This window comes from Falco biarmicus, chromosome 15 (assembly GCF_023638135.1).
Source record: "Falco biarmicus isolate bFalBia1 chromosome 15, bFalBia1.pri, whole genome shotgun sequence".
NCBI lineage: Eukaryota > Metazoa > Chordata > Aves > Falconiformes > Falconidae > Falco > Falco biarmicus.
Window position 1 is genome coordinate 20,162,665 of NC_079302.1, and position 15,359 is coordinate 20,178,023.

General features: G+C 39.1%; 1 protein-coding gene and 1 long non-coding RNA gene across 4 annotated transcripts in view; one reads left to right on the forward strand and one right to left on the reverse strand.

The window, feature by feature from the left end:
* Nucleotides 1-15,359, reverse strand: part of LOC130159186 (uncharacterized) — a 750,763-nt gene that overhangs the window by 648,789 nt on the left and 86,615 nt on the right. The window lies entirely within an intron of this gene.
* The window catches only part of SLC6A2 (solute carrier family 6 member 2), a 78,615-nt gene that overhangs the window by 14,113 nt on the left and 49,143 nt on the right, over nucleotides 1-15,359 (forward strand). The window contains exons 2-3 of the mRNA XM_056360517.1: nucleotides 8,229-8,360; nucleotides 12,147-12,384. Coding sequence (XP_056216492.1) covers nucleotides 8,229-8,360; nucleotides 12,147-12,384 — 370 coding nt within the window. The remainder of the gene's footprint in view (nucleotides 1-8,228; nucleotides 8,361-12,146; nucleotides 12,385-15,359) is intronic.

A 15,359-nucleotide genomic window follows, 5' to 3' on the forward strand; every position in this document is an offset into this window, starting at 1 on the left:
TGTCCCTCAAAGTGTTTATACTTGATTCTTCTCTAGCAGAATTTCAAGGCATTTACCTCCTATTGGTTTGTACATTAATCCTCTTGAAAGCTGCCTGGCACTTGTCTAGAGCTGATTTAAGATGTCTTAAGCACTTTTTTTTTTTACCCTGGCACAGTTATGAATCTCATGCTGCCTAAAATGGGTACTGTGTCCTCTCCAGAGGGTGCTTAACTTTGGGGCCATTTTTTATTTTGACAACCTGCAAAAGAAAAGCAGTTTTTATGAGAAACGCCCTCCACCCGAGGCTGTGTTGTGAACCAGAGGTTGCACTGTTACACGTACAAAACGAAGCACACTTAATGTGCCTTGTCTCACTGTGTACTTTAGCTACTACTGCGGCTCTAATTTGCTCTGCCAGGGCAGGCTTACTACCTCGTATTAGGCACACAATGCAGGCGGCACAACTAGGAGGTGAGTCTCCCCATGTTTACACCCTGTACAGCGTGCACAGGACAGTGAGCAGCTCCCACAAGGGCAATCCTGAGAGTGTTAGAAAGAGTAGAAAGACCAAAGCAAGGACAAAAACTGCGTAAGCAAGGGGCTGAAATCCAGAGGATTCATTCCAGCCTGTTTTCTAGCAAGGTGGAGGAACATCTCAGGGATATAAACTTGGCATTCCTGAAGCATCAAACACACAGCTCACAAAGTAGGTACCATAACTTAATGTGGGTACAAAAAATGTTTCATATAACTCTTCAACCTGCCAGTACACAAACCTGCTACACCAAGAAACACCTGTAAGGTGGGAATTTTAGACAGAAAAGCAGGAATCATTATTACACTGTAATTCATCATTTTAGTTCACTCAGTCTCTTCAGATTATAAAAAGAAGGCTGCAACACTTGATTGCAGCACTTAAGCATCTTCACAGGAGGAGAACAGAAAGTATTGCAGGGCATTTTAATTTATCAGGGAAAGCACTGCCACAATCAAAAGTCAGATATATTAAAATCAGAAATAATGACTTTTTTAATTTTTTTTTTTAACACCAAAGTTATTAAACTATGAAACAAGCCACACGAAAAAAAGAAGCAATGCATCTGCCTGATATCTTCAAGTCAGGATTGTATGTTCTTCTGTCTGAAACTGGTTTATGTTAGGAAGTTAGATCAAAGTATCTAACAAACCATTCTGGCATCAAAATCAGATGGATCCATGAATTTGGAAAACATTAATTTTACTTTACAACTAAGACAAAACAAACACATATGAACACAAAAGTTTTCTAAGAAGGGAGAGAAAACTATGACTAACAGTCTGTACCTGAACTGAAGTAAAACTGTAGTTCCCCGAATCTCCCTGGCACCAACCAAGGAGTTCCCTACATTTAAGAGACAGCTAAAGGTGATGAAGTAGTATTTCCTTTCATATTCATGACTATATTCTGCACCTCACAGAAAAACAGGTTTTCAGTACACACATTTCAAGGAAAACTTATCACATGAGGTTAGCTTATTATGGATTTTCCAGTGCTGGATTCCAGCAAAACCTGCTTATCTTGATCCACAAGCTCACAGCAAATAGTTTCTGATGTCTTCATTCAAAAATATTTTTAGCCATAGATGTTCTCCCACCAATAAATCAGGGTACATTTTGACAGACACTTCATTTTGCACATCTCAAGTACAGCCTACACCTTCCATGGGTGGTTTTGTTTATATGCAATTGCAGGTGAATATATCCCTGTGTCACCCCTAATAATTGCAAGGTTGGGGAAAAAACACGAATAGAACACTCCTATTAATAAAATGATAGGATAATATTTTTTCCTCTTAATTTATCATCTCTAAGCTTCCAGTCGTGTCTGTTGTGAAGCAGCAGTGTTCTCCAGCTAGGCATATGCACGCTGACCCAGCAGTCAAGTACTACCCACTTCCCCTGACCAGCACCTTCTGAGCAGCTTATGAATTAGAAAGTTTTCTGTTTTGTCCCCAACAGTGTTAGCTGTTCCAGGAAAGGATACTACCACTCAAAAACCCCTGTCTTATTGAACAGTAGTAATAGGGATTTCATAAACCACATAGCAGAACAGTCTACAAGCTGGCTCCACATTCCAGCTAACTTCCTCTCTCATTCCTTGTTTAAACCAGCCAGGTAGTTGGAAAAAGGCATAAAATCAACAAGATGGATTTGGGCAGGAAGGTTAGTAGCTAGACTTTCACATCGTTACAAACTCCAGGTTATTTACTCTACCAAACTATTCTCAAAACTCACCTTGATGCCAGTTCATTTATTTAGAAACAAAAGGGCCAGCTCCAATAGTACCTCTGCTATAAGGAGGCACAATGTAAAACCAAAAGCTATCACTGCAACCTTGTAAAGCAGATTTTTTGACTTTCTATGGTCACACTCCTGGCAGAAGATTGTAATGGCTTCATTTCCTAAGCTGGCAGCAATGAGTGTTGTGAAGGTCTGCAGCAAAGGTCAGCAGCAGGCGCCTGCCACAAGGCTCCAGAGCTCCCACTGCCACACCTTGGACCAACCTGATTTGATCTCTCAAACCCACCATGTCTCTTTCTTTACTGCTTAATTTCCTATCAGGCAACACAGGCCAGGATTCTGTTCTTGTATGTTCCTCTGATTATCTTTAAACTACACACTGTTGTAAATGTGATCATTTCATTAATTTATGTAAATAGGACCTTAGCCAATGACTTGGGTGTTATTTATGAATGAATCATGCTGCTCTGAGTGGCTGGGTACATTTAACTCTCATTAATCTGTTCAAAATAGCTACTAATGGGTTTCTTTAGCTCATTACTCTTGTAACAAAAAGCCAAAGAGATGACTGGGTTTGCACAGAAGGGCTTGAGTAACCTTTTCTGTTACAACCCAGTGACCAGTTTATAAATTCACTGCACTTAAGTGATTTCAAGGCGCTAGCAGGTTAACAGCTCAAGACAAAAAATGCAAGCTTCAGCTGGCATCAGCCCATGAACAGCATTGAACCATTTCTGGAAACTATTTGTTTTCACTTCCTTTTGAGTGAAAGGAACACTATTAAAATTGGAATTCTGGAAAAACTGAAAGCTCTGAGCCCAAATTGAGATTAGAAATATAAATAGGTTCAAATCTAGCAACAGTTTGTCAGAGGGAATCGCTAAATAAAAGGGCTTCAAAAGAAACCATGGTATAGCTCCATTTGGTTTATGATTCAAAAATACTTTCCATGAAAAAGGTTGCATACTTAGAAGATTTTATTGCATACTTGGAGGATTTTATATGCACAAAGTGCTGCTGAAGTTTTTATAGTATGTCATGCAATCTGTTTTGCAGAAAAATGTTATTTTTGACCACTATAATCTATCGCTGGCTGGGCTCAACATCATCATACAGCTGCTGTTAAAATCATCATCTTGGCTTTGACACTGAAGTTATATCATGCTCCTTTCTATCTCAGACTTCTCTTTGCTGTACCATGCAAACCCTTATTGCTTTTAACCTCAGGTCAGTAAAGGTTGACCCTTCCATCCCTTCTTCGCAGGGGTCAGCAGTAGGCCTAAACTCACCTCCTTCAGAGGTGCCCTCAGTGGCTGTGCAAGCCAGCTGGTGGCTAGTAGGCTGAAGAGCCAGAACTAGCATTCACGTACTAAGAAATGCTTGCCTTGCCCGTTACCTAGTTTTTCTACCTGTGGTGATCCTGTACAATCTAGATTTCATGGTCTCTGCATTGGGGACTTCCTTTTTCATTCACAAAACTCTGCACAGATTAGTTTCCACCCATTTTCCTCATTGTCTGAACGAACTTACTGCATTCTATCAACTGTTTGCTGATATAGTTTGAGGTACTGTTTATTCAGGATGAAAAAAAAAAAAAAAGCAGTGTTGTTATCAGATAGAGAGATTAGCTTTAATTCAATTCACCAATTGGGAGATCTTTGCTTTTAGACTCTTTTCCTGCACAAATACTGGAAACAGTCCTACCTGAAAATATACTGCAATACTTGCTCAAAGATTCTTGTTTTAGCAGACATCCCTGCCAGTTAACATTTTGACTAGAATAACCATGGTAACAAATGCAGAAGGCTAACGAGCACAAATAGTTCAAAGTTGTTTCAGTTACCCCCTGTCCTGGCCTGCTTCTTGTGTATGCGTCAACAAATCCTTTCAGGATAACAGCAGCTGTTTAAATGATCTTTTTTCAGTCATTAGTAAATTAATGCTTCTTTCTTTCTGGTATTTAAAAGCAAGATGAGACGACCTAATAGGATTGAGAGGAGTATTTAGAGCTGTATCTCTCTTTGCTTCCCGCCCCCCAGGATGCTGTGGATGCTGAAGAACACAGGGAGGAGACACTCTTTGCATGGATTCTGTTACACGAAAATTAAGAAGTTGTTTTGGCACTGAACACGGGAATGCAAATACTCGCTTGCATTTTGTTCTTCATTAATTAAATGTAATAGTGTTTCATTTTTCTAAAGTAAGTTTCCACTGTAGTTTCACACAGATGGTTCTTGTAGATGCTGAGGGCTTGACCTAATCTAGTTTTGCAAAAGACACAAAGCTGTCTTAACTCCATGTATACACTGGTACCTTAAGTAATGTATATAGATGTCATGAAATCTGCCAACAGAGAGATGCAGCAATTCACAATAGTCCAAGGCCAACCCGTGGCTTTTGAGCTGCACATGACTCAGTAGCAAGTCAAGTATGGCTCTTATGCCAGGGCTGTACTACAGATGTTAATTACTTCAGATTTTTAGCTCTAAAGGGAAATTAGGAGCCATTAGGGATTGCTGAAACCAGGATTGCCTTATGGGATGCAGCTGTGTGCTCAACCCCATCCCATCACACAGTGGGGGAGTGGAATCCTCTCGAGTGCTATCAGTATGTTACTGCCAATGCAGCAATCCCACAGACTGCATTCCCTCAGCTCTCTGAGGTAGGTAGACCTTGGCAAGTCTGGCTGAAGCATTAGCCAAAGTGCGTGCTCCCGAAATGCTCAGCTGTCTGGGCTGTACAGATCTGACTGGCCTCTTGTATTTGTGCAATTAAAGCACAGCACTTTCTGTGGCCGGTGGCACAGGCTGGAGTGACACAGCTGGCACTGTGTCACTCTTCCTAACGTTTTGACTTCATAGACCAGGCAGGCATTAAGAGCGAGGCTGCTCCTTCAGAGAAGTCTGGCAGGATGCTTGCATTCGTACCAGTGGACCTAAAGCACGAGGCCCACCAGGATGCCGGTTTGCCTCCTCCCTGGCCCACAGGCAGCTCACACTTGCAGGACAGTATGAAGTCTCCTTCCAAACAATACCTCTTGTTCGTAAGATACTGCACACAAACCAGTCCTATGATGGAGCCAGTGTACAATCACAGAGTGAAACTGGTCACATATGCTGTCTACAAATTGTGTACCATTCTAGTCTGCAGCAATTTGAATGATACTTTGACCATCATTATTTTCCTTTGAAGGGCCCATGATCTTAGAAAGGGTTCAGTGAACACCATGAAGTTTGATTCTGGATATAGCTAGGAAGAGAAGAGTAAATATCAAGACATTTACAAAATACCTGACTTCCTGGTATTTTTTACTTAAATCAGAAGCTGTTAAACAAAAAGTTTCCAGAAGTCTCCAAAACATTAAGTCAACTTAATGTGACTAAGCAGCCTTACTTTGATATTTATCTCAATTTCAAAATACTTCAATCATTTAGTTACCTGAAAAGTAACCCAGCTATGGAACCCTGCCATACTGTGTAACTGCTCTTTGTTGAAAATTACACCACACTTTATTAATCCCTTGCGGGGGCAGGGTGGGGGAAGAAAAAAAAGAAAGAAACCTCCTTTAAATGACTCGCCGCCAAGTAGATGATGCTTAAGCAAGTATGCCTAAGTACAGTACACTTCACAGTTCGTCATTGTATTAGTCATACTTTAAAACCACGTATTTTAAACTAGCATTTAATATGTATGTCCACTACACATCTCCAGGATAACTTTCGCAAACACAGATTTCCCTATTCAGTTTGTGGCATCATTTTTTCCCCAGTCTCTTGAAATTAAATTTATTCGAACAGTACTCTGTGCAGACGCCATACATCCCAAATATAAGCTTGGTTTGTGAGTCAGCTCCACACACTGTAATACTATCGAAGCAAGGCAAGGATGGCACTTCAAAGGCTGTCACTTACAAGAACCCTGACAGTAAAAGCACCTAAAATAATTTTTCTAGATACTAGATATAGTGAAAGCAATATGTAGTATCCTAGACTGACTTAGCTGAGTATGTTTCAACATTTAACAGAGCTCCGAACTTCAGTGTATCAAGGATTTGTTGAGTACAAGTATTTTTTTCTCTACAATACTCAAAGATATGACATCTCAACATGACAATCGCAGAAAGCAGCTCATGAACACCACTGAAATATTATTAAAACACGTATCACTGGCACTGTAGTTGCATTCAGAGGTTGCATATAAACATCATGAATAAGATGACACTTGCCCCCAAAGTGATACAACCAATATATTTCAGCTTTTAGGATACATTCTCAAAGCTTTAAGCTATTCTTTCTGTTATATACCTTGTCTCTGTTTCATCGCAAGAGTTAAAACTTTCAAATGCCCTTATTATGTAACAGTATGTTACTTTTAGAAGTAGATTTGTGGTATAACTAAAAGAACAGAGTTTGGTTTTCCATTCTTATTCTCAAAACTCCCTCTCTGAACCATCATGCTAGGCAGCTTACACTAGTAATACCTGTGAAAAGCAAACATGAAAGGTAAAGGAGCAACAACTATTCACTTTTAAAGGTGTGACAGTAGTTTCAGAAGTACTTTTAAAATATGCAATTCATGCTGCTTACTGACATGTTTTAGATAGTGTCATGCTTTAGTACTTTTACAGACTACACATACCTTCTGTAAGTTTATATATTTAGAAGCAATGCAAGTTTTTAATGGTTTGCAAAAGTTCCTACTTGCTATCGGGAGAAATAGCTGCGGCTGTTGGGCTTCTGTTGTTTTGCTTTGGTTTTTTGCTGAACAATTTACCTATGTTTTTTACAATGTAGTTTCTTTTTCATATTAACTCCTAAAGACAGCAGTTAGTAATTCAGGACATATAGTTACTCTGCCAGCTCCTTATTTATCAAAACAATCTAATAATTCTTTTTATACAAATTTTGCATTAATTGAACTGTTCTGGACCAAGCAAGCTATACAATAAAATAAAAGCTACACTTTACAGGTACCGCAAAGCAGAGGACTGACAGGTTACCCAATTATTAAACATGGCATCAAGTCTAATTTTTTATAGTATATGTAGCCATGTGCTGGGGGAGTCTTCTTTCTGTGACCTGGATCATATAAAATAACTAAGAAATTTTCAGATAGTTTCTACATTAGAAGATCCTTTTGTGTTTGACTTGGTAATACTTTTTATCATAGTAGCACTGACACATCAGGATTTTTCCACAGGTGACAGTTTCTGTGGTATGAACACCCAAGTGAATCCTCAACTAAGTTATGTTACAAATTGCAGGAAGGTGCCAGCAGCCCTGGCACTGTCCTGCTGCGATGTAGAGATGCTGTGCTTGGGCCCAGCAGTAAAACCCAGCACCTGCTCCACAGGAATGGCAAATCACTAAGCTGGAAAGGGGTGTGTTGTCTAACACATTTCATAAAAATAAGGGAATTTATTATAGTAAAAACCAAAATATGCTATGGAAGCCTAAATTCCATATGACTGACCAGTAGTGATTAATTTTCAAGCCAGAGGTTCCTGCAGACACCTTATACAGTATGATTTAAACTGTATTTACAGGAACTCTTACGACATTGTTTTCCCTCTGCTGCTGGCCTCCATGGTCCCTTTTGAATGTACTACACTAAAAAAATTTAACAAAACTTTTCATAATCCCTTTTAGGTCTGCAAGTGTGCTTGGCATCATTTCTTCTTCAGTTAGGGATTAATTTTCACGGACACATTTCCTTAAACTTGAAGGCAAGAAGCGCAAGGGAAACAAGGAAATAGGAAGCATGGTCTACAGCTTTTTTCAGGGGTTCTGTCTCTGAGACCTTAAAAAATACAGGAAAGGGACAAGAGAATGTGGGTTCTTCTTTCCTGATATTTTCTTACTGCTTCCCAAGGCAGTGACTTTGTCTTTAGCCAGTAAAAGTAAGCAATAGAGAAAGCAAAATGTAACCATAACACAAACTATGATGTCTAATTATTCTCTTTCTAGGTGCTTTTCTTATTCCATATATCCTCTTCTTAATCATTGCTGGAATGCCCCTGTTCTATATGGAATTAGCACTGGGACAGTATAACCGAGAAGGGGCTGCCACTGTGTGGAAAATCTGTCCAGTTTTCAAAGGTAAGTGTCCCTCTGCTCACTTGAATAGCACTGTCAGGGTGCCACACACTTGTGATCACAAAGTAAAGGTCTCTGGTCTTTCCACTGCCAGCATGGTATTTGCTGACCTTTCCCCAGCCCTTGAAGTCAGAAGTCTTTTTGTTACCACAGGTGGAGCACAAAATGGGAAAAGCCCCAGAAATCATCTTCAGGGTGATTGCTGAAGAGTGCAGCAGAAAGCAATGAGCAGTAGCAGTCAGCTGTGTCATCCCTTTCCCCTGAATATTGGGGAGTGGGAGGAACTGGGTATGTCTAGGTGGAGGGTGGGGTTGGCAATGCAAACACTTGGAAATAACCAAAACCCATCCAGGTCAATTCAGCCCCGGCCGCCCCAGTGACTAAGATAACCGCTGACTCCGTTCAGTCCATTGTGTGGCTCTTTCTCTGCAGAAGTCAGCATACCACGGTGGATAGAAGACTAAAATGGAGTTGTGAGGACTGTAGTTCAGCCACGCAAATTGTAATATCACGAGTTATCTGTGACTGTACCTCAGTTTTCCTGCCTATGAAATGGGACCAATGATTCTGATAGACTTTGTAAAGTGCTTTTCAAATCTAGCAATGAAAAATACATACTAAAACCTGAACATCATCATCACTATTATTATTACCACTATTACTATTATTAAGTGTTTTCTACTAGGGTTAACTATCCAGCATCACTGAATAAAAGACTGGGGAGTGTTGACTCGTGCAGTGAGTTGCAATCATTCTGCAAGGAAGAAATAGCCACGGTTAGGTGTCTGGATACTGATCAGGGTGTTTGGCGTGGAGATAAAGGGACCTCCATGGGTGAAAGAAGCCATATGCTTTCTGTACATGAAACAAGTATTTGTTAAGGAGTCTCATGAATTTTCTTAAGCATTGCTTACCAGAAAAAGTTCTATGTTCCCTTGCATCTATACCAGACTGTATCTAGCATCTTATGTAAAAGCCTTTCACACATGGAGCTATCCAAAATGAAACAGTGAAGCTCAGCTGATCTTAGAACCTTAAAATTCAGATCATGTTCATCCTGTGACTGATAAAAGCTGAGGAGCTTAACAATAGCAATCCAAACTTGGCAAATCCGGTGCTTGGATATAGGTTATGCTGAGTAAATGTTAGTCTTCTTTCTCAAAATAAAGCTTTCCTCTTCAAGGAGTCTAGTGCTGCAGAATAGGAAAACTGCAGAGTTTTTTCTTATCAAACGCAAAACTCACAGCAAAATTAGAGATCTAATAAAAAAATAAATAATTGAGCTAATAAAATATGTGCCCCAAAATTTTAAGATTAATTCATATAGATCTACCTAGCCCTTCTATAAACCCTTCACAGGAGACAAAATTCATGCCAGCACCAGGGAACCTGGAGACCCTTGCTCAATCAAAATTCCTCCCAGTATCAGTTAATACCTTTGGATGACAACAAGGATTTTGAAAAGCTAACTGCAAAAATTAGACCTTAAGGATCTCAAAGTGTTTAAGCTAAATACCACTGTGCTCAGAGGTACTCTATCTGTTGACTTCAGGATTGAAAAGATGATGAGAAAGGAAAATAGAACTTATTTCATGTATAGTCTTGTTGACATTCCAGCTGTGTTTTTAAGCTGACATTTTCAAGGTGGACTAAACATACATTACTGTTGATTTTTAAGTGTTCTTATTGCTAGGATATAGAATAGCATAAGTTATTTGATTCTCAAAAAGTAATAAGCATTGAGTTATATTTGCACCTCAGCACTAGTATAAACTGAGTACTTTTAAAGCTTTGACCAAATGTTCTAGTAACATACAAACACATTTTACTGCTAATGCTTTTGAGTTGTTTCTGGAATAACTCAAATCTCTCACTCAAGTGGAAAGTATACAGTCTACACATTTATAACAGTTTCTCTAAATGAACAGCACTATAGTACTATTTTTAGCTATATTATTGCTATGAACTCTAAGGACACCGCTCCTAATGAGATGCTCTCATAATGCATGCAATTAAAAATATACCCTGTAACCTTTGCAACACAGTCTGGTTTCATCTCTGCATTTTCCACGGTCTGTTTTAAGAGTGCATAATGTGTAGTGCAGCATTACTTTCAAGAAAAGCTAGACCTAAAAACAGGAGAGCAAATTCATTCCTGAACATTATTATGATTTCAGAAGTGACAATTAAGATACATTTGATCCAGTATTTTTTAATCTTGATATTAAAGTTCTATCATTGTCCTCCTGAATTGGAAGAATTTCACGAACTTTTTTTAAACAGAAGTCATCCAATTTCAGTGCAACTTCTATTATTCATAGTTAGTATTTCAACATTCACATTAACATTTAAGAACTACTCCCTTGGGTGATTTAACCCTTTGCTCCATTCTATGGATCATAACGTATTGCTAGAGATTGAGTGTTAATGTACTGGATTCACCTAAGCATCAAGGAATTTCAAGATCCAGTTTCAACTTTACTTTCACAATCTTTTCTCTGATGTTAGGGATGGAAAACTGGTCAATGTATTAAAAGCCTCCTGAAGAGCAAAGAGTAACTTTGGTATATTCAACAGTCTTTGAACTGCCAACTCCTTCCCAGTCAGCATCTGCTCCTTATGCAAATTTTAAAGCAAGGATTAATACTCAAAGTGTGTGCTGCTTCTTTGCTTTACCAAGAAATATGAAAGCCTAATAATCCCCAACTTCTAGGCTTCCAGTGCAGTGTGTTCAAAAAACAGGTGCTGTGACAGTACAGCAATGATAGTCATAAATCAGCTGTAGTCTCTACATGTTGTATGTAACACATACAACATTGGGGTAGGATTCAGAGAGCAATGCTGTGCACATAGTAAAGGAAGAAAGATATGAACCAAGGTAAAGCTAGCTTCCTGAAAAATTCTGGCAACAAGTTTTCATTCTGCTCTGACATTAGTACCAAAGCTTCCCCCCGAAACCATTGGAAAATGTCTGTTTTCATGAGGAGGACATGCACTCTCTGGGGCTCTCTCATGAAAGGGACCCTCCAGGCACACTTCACAGTACAGAAAAATACAAAAGTCAAATGTTGAAAGTCAAAAGAAAATGTTTAGAGTGGGAATTCTGTAATCCTGAGGAGATAACAAAATGGTTTGAATGTCCACACATGGCTTAGCCCCAAGCTTGATATTCACCAAGATTTACTGGCATGCCCAAGAACCACTGGGAGCCCCTCAGTGGAACAGCACAGACTGTTTCATGCATGTTTTGGACCTACTTACACACTGACGGAAGCCAATCTGGAGAGTAACAATGAGAAAGAAACAGGAGAGGGATCAGCATCTGTTCCAAACTAGCTCAGGGTGGGAATGTGAGGCACAGGGAAACTTCACTTAAGTCTCAAGCTTTACTTTTCCAAGAAAAGTTGCCAAGGACTCTGACATTATGAAGATGAAGTGAGTTTCACTCCTAACATGGGCTTGCAATCTTCTGCATTGGAAGCAAATCAGCAACGGAGTTGTACAAGAGAAAATTCTGACACTGCACTGCTTAATTTATTTTTCTGGCAAACAAATGGGTTGGCTAAAAGCCAGTTATTTTCCAAAACCATTAATGTAACTTTTTGTTTTAAGGTCAGTGATACGGTGTTTACATGTGTGTATGTAATGTGAAAAATTCCTTTTATTGGTGTGAAGATCTAAAATGATTTTCAACCATGTATGGCTGAGTTTAACTACTTTAACTATGATGTTTGCATATGCTGTTACATGTAAAACTCAATGTGTAATCTAGTTTTCCTTTGTCCTTAGGTGTAGGCTATGCAGTGATACTCATAGCTCTTTACGTGGGTTTCTACTACAACGTTATCATAGCTTGGTCTCTGTATTATCTATTTTCATCATTCACATTTGAGCTCCCCTGGACAAACTGCGACAACAGTTGGAACAGTCCAAACTGTACAGATCCCAAACTCTTCAACGCATCAGTGCTTGGCAATGGTACCAAATACTCAAAGTACAAGCTCACTCCTGCAGCTGAATTTTATGAGTAAGTATTGAATTGCCTCTTCTATTTATTCAAAATTCCATGTCTAAGAATGTTTCCTCTGGAAGGCAAAATAACAGCATGCAGCCTTCAGCATAGGCATCAGAAGACTAAGGTTAAAATGCAGTTGTAATGTTGATCTGTATTCCTGTGTGATTAAGACTCTTGCCTCTGTGAACTTTGGTTTCTCCTGTACAAATGCCATACTCACCACTGAACAAAACGGAATTGGACAAAAGATGCAGACCCTCCCCAGTGTACCACTTCTGCTCCTACCAACTTTTTCAGGGCAAGGAAACACAGCAATATTCCAACAAGGACAACTGCATGCCAACCTGAGCTGACTTTAAGGCTTTAAAATAATAATTTGTGCAACAGGCTTGGCCTATTTCTCTACTTGCAAAATATCTCAAAGCAGACCTCTGTTTGCTCAGCTGCCTCAATAGTTCAATGAGGCGAGATGAAGCACAGAGCAGGAGCAGAGCACCACAGATGCAGTGAGAGCCCAGAGTTGGGCTTTTTCCAACTCCTAACCAAAAGAACATTCTGCAATATAGGCCAAGACAGGCAAAGGCACACTCAAATTAAACACTTGGAATCAAAACCAAAAAGCTATATAAATTAACAACTGATCTATAACACAAAGATATCAATCTGTGTATAAATAATTTCATTAAGGACCTCCAGGGGAAAATGGGATTTGGTTAGGATAAAGAAAGGAGGATGGGCATCAGGCTAATGGAATCAGCTGTTTAATTAATCTGAATAATCAATTAATATATCTGTGCTGTGAACAGAAGGATATCAGAGCACACACCTGCTGAGCAGTGAGTCCAACCCTGTAGAAACAAAGAGACACTACTGTTCCCAGAAATAACCTAATGTGTGTTAAACCATGCCTTGCTACAGTAGGGGTCTTCAGATCTGTGTTTATAGCTCTGAAACATTTATGGCTGCTATTTCTCCTCTGAAGACAGCCCAGTGAAGGATCAGTAGTGATACACAGACTGTTGGCAGGGGTTTGGGTAAACTAATCTCAGTGCTCTGAAAACAGTAAGGGGGGGTCAGTTCAAAGGAACTCACTATGATGGCAAATAATGACACCTAGGAAATCTACTGCCCTTACAAAGACAACATATGATGTGTTCATAACTCAAATGTAAAGACAGATCATTTATAGCAAAAGGCTATATACACATGCAGTCTGTTAAAGAACCTGACTTTGAAGTGAACTATAAGAAATTATACATTCAGCATCTTCAAACAAAGAACTTCACTATTACGGAACATGTTTGAACAGCATTTAAAAAAAGGTTTTCTTTATAATTGTCTTGTGTTTAAGCCTTTGTAAAGCAAAATGCAATCCCTGTATTCTTGCTTTGCTCCTTTATGATTTAAAATGGTTCTATGCATCTTCTGTTGTCACATCATGCTTGGGGTATGATTTTGACTGTAGTGGGTGAGGCTGTGGTAGAACCTATTCACAATGTTTCGATTTAGTTCCACTGATCTGGGGAACAGCTCACTTTGTGATTTTGTCTGTAAACTGAAACTTCAAATATTAGGGTTCTTTCCTCACCGTGAAATAGATTCAAAGTTCAGTTTTCAGAAGGTAAGAAGAAATAGGGAATTTGACATTGCATTATGCTTTGAACCCTGAATTTTGGGGCTGTCATTAAGACCCTAGGCCCTGTACTTATTAGCAGCTAGTTTATATTGCAAAAATGAGAATAGCCACTCATGTAACACAATCTGTAACATCTGCTTCCCCAGCTGTAAAAACAGGGAATCACAAGGGGCATTATGTTCACTTATCCAATATTTGGATTAGCTCATCAAGTCCAGCTGTACAGCTCAGGTGTGGACCCAAACTCATGCAAAGTTTTAGTGTATTCAGATCCAACCTAATAAAGACAGCCCAATTCAGAAAACGGTATTTCTTCTTTTATTACATCAAATAACTCATTCCCATGGCTTTTTTACAACATGGAGACCTGAATCTTCTGATTATAAAGATACGTATTATGTGGAACAGGGTCAGGAAATAGAAGCGATGTTGTAATTTTAAATTTGCATCAGTATAGAGGGTTTACAAAATGATGCACCATTTTTGGATGCAGTATATTAAGTAATAGTTCAAGTAAAGGTCTTGACTGGCTACATTCCCTCTGAAAACCCCTTCAAGTAAAAGCTGAACTCTCCTTTAAGAATATTGCGTGTTCTTATAGCATATTGCACGACTGCTTGAACAACCGCTCAACTTGACCCCAGTGTTTGTGTAGGAATCACACCTGATTCTTCTTGGTAGTTGGCCAGTAGTCACTTCTTAATCAACAAATCTTTGCTAAAGGAGACTACAGTTCCTGATGGATTAAGTTTGTGTCAGGTCAGTCTATTCCTTACAGCTAGAAATCCTAAATTATTAACCAGGTAGCTAATTGATCCTTCCTCAGTAATGCTGTGGATGAGTAAGAGTTTTTAAGTAACAGCACCATGAAGACACTGGTTTCCAAATTCTAAGATTATGCTTACTTTCTTAAGGTTTGTACTGCTATCCAGCTGTGCAAGACATTAGCAATAACAGAAGCAATTATTTTTTGGGCAGTAGGTTTAATACGGCAGATTTCAGATTTTGAGTTTTTATCAGTTATATAGAGAAACAAGGAAATAGAGCAGCTAGTTTTATACTATATGGAAATCAAATTATACCACTCAGACTTCAGAGGGATACCTATGGAAACCCAGCACTAACCCAACAAGGTGTGATAATTAGCATTAAAACAAGGATTGATGCCCGCTGTAAAAGTAGCATAGAAAGGGGGTGATTTTATTAGTGGAGGTGAAAATAGGTTCCATTATTCTACTTGGTACTACCAAGGCATACAGGACACCATCCAGTTTGGAGTATTTGAGGCCATGTTTTTAACCACAGTAACTAACATAACAAGAACTTGCTGCTCTGTGTTACTGGGATGTAC